The sequence below is a fragment of the Ursus arctos genome, unplaced genomic scaffold, assembly GCF_023065955.2.
Source record: "Ursus arctos isolate Adak ecotype North America unplaced genomic scaffold, UrsArc2.0 scaffold_37, whole genome shotgun sequence".
NCBI lineage: Eukaryota > Metazoa > Chordata > Mammalia > Carnivora > Ursidae > Ursus > Ursus arctos.
Genome location: NW_026623053.1, coordinates 28,861,636 through 28,869,259, shown reverse-complemented (window position 1 = coordinate 28,869,259; position 7,624 = coordinate 28,861,636). Strand labels below are relative to the sequence as shown.

Sequence of the window (7,624 nt, the reverse complement as noted above, 5' to 3'; positions counted from 1 at the left end):
CTCCACCTGCTTGTGTTCCCTCTCTCGCTGGCTGTCTCTGTCAAATAAATAAATAAAGTCTTTTAAAAAAAAAGCTTACAATAACGTATTTGAATAAAAAATCTGTATACGTTATACTTTACAGCAATTTTATGCAGTGAATTAACTGATTGTTTAAAAATGTTCTTTTTCAACACCTGTGCTGTCTTATTTCTTGGAGTATTAAAGATAGAGAGCCTACATAGTGTTATTTACAAACAAAATTAAGACTGTATAGGTTACATGGAATCCATTAATTTAAGAGCTCAATTTAATACTCTTGACTATTCAGTGCTCCGTATGAGGGAAAAAATCTACCTTGACATACTGACAAAGAGCCAAAAATTCAATTTCCATAAAAATATTAAAGGTATCCCATTCTGAGAATACCTAGTCGGATACCAGTGAAGAAAGCTAAAGCTGTATTATTGATGCTAGATTTGAAGGATTAATTAAGTTAATATATTTTTGACTGAAAACATATTCATTTCCTTTAGGCTTTAAGTTTTGTTGTCATGGCATTTCACATGGAATTTTCCTGGTGTTTGTTAATTGTGATCGTGCTTTCCATTAGATCCATAGTTATATTTCTTTTCGCAAGTCCCAAAATGCACATATTTATTTACTATTGTGTGAAAAAGAAAAGGATGTGTCCTGGGGTGGGGTGTGTAGGGTTCCCTGCTCAGCAGGGAGTCTGCTTCTCCCTCTTCCTCTATCCCTCCCCCAGTTTGTGTGTGCCCACTCTCTAAAATAAATAAATAAAATCTTTTTTAGAAAAACATCATTTGGGTGCATAGTTGAGTAAGTTTTAGAGGATAATAAGGCACTTGACACGAATGAGAACATCTGCAATCACCCCAGGCATGATAAAATTACAGGGATATCAATGCTTCCTGCTTCTGGGCATGGGCTGATCGCCAGCTGGAGGAAGGAAGATATTCTCAACAGTGTTTCTATAAAACCATCAGTTACATGCAGATTTTTATTTCCTTTTAAACACAACTCATTGGAGAACTTTAATGTACGTTATGGACACATAGTGCAACATGAGGGGAAATCTTCAAAAGTACAAAAATTTTTAGAGAAATGAATTCAAGAAAAACCATAAACTCTCAGGGAAGGTAAGCAGAATAACACAGAAGTTAACAAAGATCATTTTGATTATTTCTTATACACATAGCTTGACAGAAAGAAAACTTGGCATTTGTCGAATGAATGAATGAACAAACGAACAAACAAGGAAGCAAAATTACATCTGCCTGGATTCAAATCCCAGCCTCACCAGTATTTAACCTGGAGTACTTTGTTTATCCTCAGATTACTCATCTTTAAAATGAGGATAATTATGCCCACCTCTTTTTGTTATCACAGGGATTGAACTAGGTAATCCATGTAAATAAATAAACCCACTGCCTAAAGCAGAATGAACACTTAACAAATGACAGTCATTTTAAGAGCTCTCCTGGGATTGATTTAGCTAATTCCTGACCAAATAGATCTAACAATTAAATCACCTCAATATATTTCAGAATAGGTTAATTCTTCGTGCATTGATTATATTATAAATCTGTATTCTATTGAGTGTCTGTGAAACCAACAGTGTATTACACAGACATTCTTTAAAATTGTCCTTTTTAACTTAGGTACGTTTTCTGCTAAGAAGCAGACCTCTTAGATGGTGTCTGGGCGCTAAAACAAAATATCACAGACTGGGTAAAACCTATAAACGATAGAGATTTATTTCTCACATTCTAGAGGCTGGGGTTACAAGATCAAGGTGTCCACAGGTTTTCCATGTGCTGAGGGTCTGCTTCATCATAGACTGTGGTCTTCTCGTGGTAACTTCAAAGGGCAGAAGGGGGGGGCACCTGGGTGGCACAGCGGTTAAGCGTCTGCCTTCGGCTCAGGGTGTGATCCCAGCGTTATGGGATCGAGCCCCACATCAGGCTCCTCCGCTATGAGCCTGCTTCTTCCTCTCCCACTCCCCCTGCTTGTGTTCCCTCTCTCGCTGGCTGTCTCTATCTCTGTCGAATAAATAAATAAAATATTTAAAAATAAATAAATAAATAAATAAAAATAAAGGCAGGGCCGGTCTTTAAAAAAAAAAGGGGGGGGGGCAGAAGGGGGCAAAGGAGCCTTCCTGGGCCACTTTTCTAAGTGCACTAACCCTATTCATAAGGTTCAGCCCTCATGGCCCAAACACCTCCCAAAGGCCCCGCCTCCTAATGCCAGCACCTTGGGGGATAGGATTTCAAGATATGAATTTTGGGGAGACACATTTAATTTATAGCAGATGGTATACTATGATAAGCAAAGTTCAAACTCATAAAGAAAATATTTGCTGCTCACTTTGAAATGTCCATAGCCCTGGCCCAAGGCTACTGTGACTTTCAGCCAAATGCATATAAAAATCCTGGAAAGGTTTTTATGCATTTTTATATATTAAATCATGCGTGGTACTGACACTCCTTTCTAACAGTTTCTCAACAATTAACTATTTGTTATTAGGGAAGTCTCTTGGGACCCATAAATTAGATACAGCCGGGAGATACCAATAACATTCCAAGGCCACATGAAGAAACTGTATGGCTGTAAACAGAGTGCATATGCTTCTGGATGCCCTGGACTTGGCTAGTTAAAAACCAGATTAAAAAGAAATCATATAGCATCGTGATTGGCATAATTCTAAATGACAACAAAAACTACCCCCCCCCCCCAATAATCAGGAGCTGTTTTCATTGCAGCTGAGGAAGGTTTTGGAAAGATAATCTAGTTTATTGGACTATTTCTCCAAGGGCAGGATTATGGGCCATTTTTTTTAAACTGGGCAATAAAATGCTTGTACATTTACAAATAAAATTGTAAATATTGCTGCATATAACCAAGTTATCTCTTTTTTGGAAGAGAAAAACGGAGTATTTCTTAGACCTTGGAAGGAGTTTGTCATTTATTTATGAATCACTCAGCAAAAGGCAGCCATGTACTATTTCAAATAAGCTGCTATCTCAGAATGTCACTGTCACTTGACTCAAAGATTTTTCTTTCTTTCTCTCTTTTTTCTTTTTTGGGGGGCGGGGGGAGTCCCTCCTCCTCCTCCAACAACAAATCCACAATTCTGTGGGCAACGGACAAGACTCTGTATCTTCATCAGTATTTGGAGACAGGGAGAAGGATGCTTAATATATGAGGACTAACACCAGATCTCGCCCCATCCCCCCACCCACCTTGCTGGAGCAGACAGAAAAAACCCACCGTTCTGAAGCTGTGGTTACTGCGCAGGCCACGTGACACTGAATAATGCTGTTGGGATTCAAACGTGAGACTCCGCAGTGACACGGTGATTCACGTGCAGCTAGTTCCTCAACTGTGGGCACTGAGACAGGCAACCCGTCCCCGCCTCAAATTGAGCCGAAGGCACTGCGGGCCTCGCGGCAGCTCAAGCGGCGCCGAGAGCGGGGTGGCCGCGCAGCCTTGGGAGGCGGGGAGAGTGAAGCCGGGAGAGGCGCTCGCACCGCGCGGGGAGAAGCCTCTGGGCCGAGCCGGAATTAAAAGCGGGAAATGAAGGGGCAGAGATTTTAACTAACAGCCGAAGCCTCTGGCATCGGCCTCCAGCTTCGATCTCACGGCAGCACCAAGGAGTCGGTATTATTAACCCCTCGTAGACCCCGGGGCTGAGGGCGCGGGAAGCGGAGAGGCTCTTCCTGGGCGACTCCCAGGCTGGGGGAGCGCCCGGGCCGGGCCGCACCGCGTGGCCGGAGGGGCGGAGAGCCCGGCTGCGGTACGAAAACCGAGGCCTGGGTGAGGCGCCAGCCCAAGCCGCCAGCCGAGCAAGGAGCAGGGGCGTCTCACGGGCGCGCGGCCCTCGCCGGTCGCAGGTCGGCGCGGAGACCGGAGCTGGAAGCCGAACGCAGACGGTTGGCGAGAAGCGCCAGCCCCCTCCCGGCCTACTCGCCGCGGGGAGGGGTTTCTCACGCCCCCTGCTCCCGGGTGACTGCACCGGAGGTCGGAAGGAAGCGGGGCGAGGGATGAGTCATCCCGCCGCATGCCTCCTTCCCAGTCCCTCGCCTCCGCACGCCAGCCCCCTCCCGAGATCCAGCAGCCGGGAGCGAAGACTCGCTCCTCCTCAGAGTCCGCTACCAAACCCCCAGTGGCCTGCGGAAGCGAGGGGAAGGACGGGGCGTGTGGCCAATGAGAGCTTCGCTCTCTCTCGCCGCCGGCCAATGGGCCGCTGTTTACGGGTGGGGCGGGACTAGGAGGGGGCGGTCTGGGGCTGGCGCGCGGCGTCGCCGTCCCGCGGCTCACAGGGAGAGCGAGCGGCTCCGAGAGAGAGCGCCTCACGGGGAGTCGGCGCCTGAGCGACGCGGGAAGGCGCCACTGTCACCGCCGCTGGCCAAGGTGCTGGAGACGACAGGCCAGTCGGCCACTTCGCCAGCTCAGGCACCCGTTGCGGCTGCCGCTGCCTCGCTCCCCGCCCGGTCCTCATGGAAGAGATGGAAGAAGAGTTAAAATGCCCTGTGTGCGGCTCCTTCTATCGGGAGCCCATCATCCTGCCCTGCTCTCACAATTTATGCCAAGCGTGCGCCCGCAACATCCTGGTACAGACCCCGGAGTCTGAGTCCCCCCAGAGCCGTCGGGCCTCGGGCTCCGGGGTTTCCGACTATGACTATCTGGACCTGGACAAGATGAGCCTGTACAGCGAAGCGGACAGCGGCTATGGCTCCTACGGGGGTTTCGCCAGTGCCCCCACTACCCCGTGCCAGAAGTCTCCCAATGGCGTCCGCGTATTCCCCCCGGCTATGCCGCCACCGGCCACCCACCTGTCCCCGGCCTTGGCCCCGGTGCCCCGAAACTCCTGTATCACCTGCCCCCAGTGCCACCGCAGCCTCATACTGGACGACCGGGGGCTCCGCGGCTTCCCCAAGAACCGCGTCCTGGAAGGGGTAATTGACCGCTACCAGCAGAGCAAAGCCGCAGCCCTCAAGTGCCAGCTCTGCGAGAAGGCGCCTAAGGAGGCCACCGTCATGTGCGAACAGTGCGACGTCTTCTACTGCGATCCGTGCCGCCTGCGCTGCCACCCGCCCCGAGGGCCCCTAGCCAAGCACCGCCTGGTGCCCCCGGCCCAGGGCCGCGTGAGCCGGCGGCTGAGCCCGCGCAAGGTCTCCACCTGCACAGACCACGAGCTGGAGAACCACAGCATGTACTGCGTGCAGTGCAAGATGCCTGTGTGCTACCAGTGCTTGGAGGAGGGCAAACACTCCAGCCATGAAGTCAAAGCTCTGGGGGCCATGTGGAAACTGCACAAGGTGAGTCCTAAGAAAACCCACCCCTAACTCCCCTCGCCTCCGATCCTCCGGTTTTGCAGCACACGGTCTCCCTTTTGCGTACTGTGCATCCCGGTGGGGGCGCAATGCAGGTTCTCCTATATCTGCTTCCCCCGTCTGGTGCACTGCAGAAGCGCAGGGGGACCTTAAACCGAGAGCAGGGGAGTTGAATATCCCCACAGAGTTGTTGCGGGGATGCCTTACAACGGGTCTCCCGGGGAGAGCTGCCTAGCACTGGGGGTCCCCTCTCCATCGCGGAGGCGCAGCCTGCGGTCGCCGCCAGCGTACTGGAAAGCGCTGCGTAACTGGGCAGAGGCACGCCGGCGCTCGGGGCTGCCAGAAACGCTCCAGGGTAGATCCGGCCGCGGTCCCCAGGGACGAAGTGGGGGCGGTGGGGCGGCGCGAAACGCTGAAGGCTGGAGCTGCGGGATAGGCGGGCGCTGTGATTCGCGGCGGGGGCGGGGAGAACTTCGCGGGTGGAATACTGATGAGTCCGCGTTGGCCCAGACCCGGAGTCCGCGCTGGAGCGGATGCGGGACCGGGTGGTTTGCCCCCGGAGGCGGAGGAGTGGGGAGTGTAGTGCCGGAGGGAGAATAAAAGGGGGGGGGGGAAATCCTGTGGTCGCCATGGCAACAAGCCCTGAGGGCGGCGGGTCCTGACCCTCCCTGGGGCTAGGGACCTGGGGCTGAAGTAGCAGGACGAGAGGTTTCTGAGTGGTCTAGGCCTGAAAGGTAGGCAGATGCGTCTTCCAGGGTAACCGCATCCTCCCAATCACCACACACGCATTTGCCCAGGATTCAACCCTTTTCCTCTTTCAGCAGTTGTCTTTGAAAGCTTTGAGGCACCTGTTACCAACAGATTTATCTTTCTGGTCTCTTTTGATGGCGCCTCCACCAAAGCCAGCTTCAAGAAGAGTGCCTTTAACAACGTTTAGCTAAGCCACTCTTCTGCTCAGAATTCTCCAATTGTCCCCCACATTTCTTAGACGGTCTCTAGAATGGTCCAGTAGGACCTGCTTGACCTGTTCACATTTGGCCTCATCGACCTCATTTCCTCCCACTCATTCCCTTTGCTCCAGCAACACTGTCCCTCACCTAATGTCAGACACCTTCCCGCCTCTGGGTCTTTGCATTCGATGTTCCTTCCGCTTGGGACAATCTTACCCAATACCCTGTATTCGAACGGCTCACTCTCTTGCCTCCTTCAGATTGTTGCTCAGATGTCAACTTTGCAGTGAGACCCTTCTGAACACAATTGCTGCCACTAGTCTCAGACACCCCTAACAGGCATGCTATATATTTTAATTATCATGTTATTTTTGTATTTATGTATTGCTCCCCTCTGCACATCCTAGAACATAAGCTTCGTGAGGAAAAAGATCTTTATAATGTTATGCCCACCCTGCTTAGAAGAAAGGGAACCACACTTGAGTTGTGTGGAAATTTCACTTTTAATTTTTAAGTAATTTGCTTGGTTGGGATGCAAAGGGTAGGGCAGGGATCCAGGATTATTGTAGGGAGATTTTCTTCACATCATTGAGTTTCAAGCCCAAGGATCAGACAGGACAGTAAAGATGGTGTTCAGGCCTCAGCTATGCCCCACTCAGGGTTTCCTAGCATTTCTTGGAGACTAGAAAGGCTAGCCTCTGAGAGAGACCATGGGGTTAGGCTGAAACACTAATATTTTATTTACAGCAAGAAAAGAAATAAGATATCATCATTTTCAGTAATCAGGGAGGTTTTCTCAATTCAGTATTAATTGAATGTGATCCATGTTTACAGTTATTTGTGTTCTCACAAATAACCTATTAAATCTCATTCGTACTGAAGGAAATTTAAGTCAGCACAAATTTGAGCCCTACTAGACATATGCATCTATTTTTAAAACATTTCAATTTAACTTTTTAAAAATGATATTTAATTTTGAAAGTTTTCAAAACGAGTTCACGGCCAATTTTTTTCTTCATGTTATGATTGCACTCTTAAACTGCTAACTATAGCCTATGTTAAGTTGCCTTTCAAAACTATCTTTGGAACTAAGAAATTAATCACCCTGTCTGAAAAAAGAACTTGAGTCACACACTAATTAGGGCGGTCAAACCACGGCATTAGTTTTCTGTGAAGTCTATACTTTATCCATTAAAAACAAATGCCACCTTTTAATCTTTGTCAAGCCCTGTATAGATTTGAATACCCTTTTGTTTTATGGATGATGGGAATTGTGAGTGGACACTGGTGAGGACTGGGTTGAAATTTGGATGTCCGTTAAAAAAACAATAATGTCAA

General features: G+C 49.1%; 1 protein-coding gene and 1 long non-coding RNA gene across 7 annotated transcripts in view; one reads left to right on the top strand and one right to left on the bottom strand.

Moving 5' to 3' along the window:
• Window positions 1–991: 991 nt before the first annotated feature.
• Window positions 992–4,167, bottom strand: LOC130542547 (uncharacterized). The gene is made up of 2 exons (XR_008957185.1): window positions 3,271–4,167; window positions 992–2,042 (listed from the first exon to the last, which is right to left on the bottom strand). It is a non-coding gene; the product is annotated as an uncharacterized LOC130542547 (long non-coding RNA).
• Window positions 4,168–4,306: 139 nt separating this feature from the next.
• Window positions 4,307–7,624, top strand: part of TRIM9 (tripartite motif containing 9) — a 119,477-nt gene continuing 116,159 nt past the window's right edge. For 5 of the 6 annotated variants that reach the window (XM_057306411.1, XM_057306409.1, XM_057306413.1 and 2 more), the window contains exon 1: window positions 4,317–5,321. In XM_057306411.1, the coding sequence (XP_057162394.1) occupies window positions 4,500–5,321 (822 nt within the window). In that variant the 5' untranslated portion in view covers window positions 4,317–4,499. Of the gene's footprint in view, window positions 5,322–7,624 lie in introns of all 6 variants that reach the window. The other variant, XM_057306410.1, reaches the window with a different exon arrangement.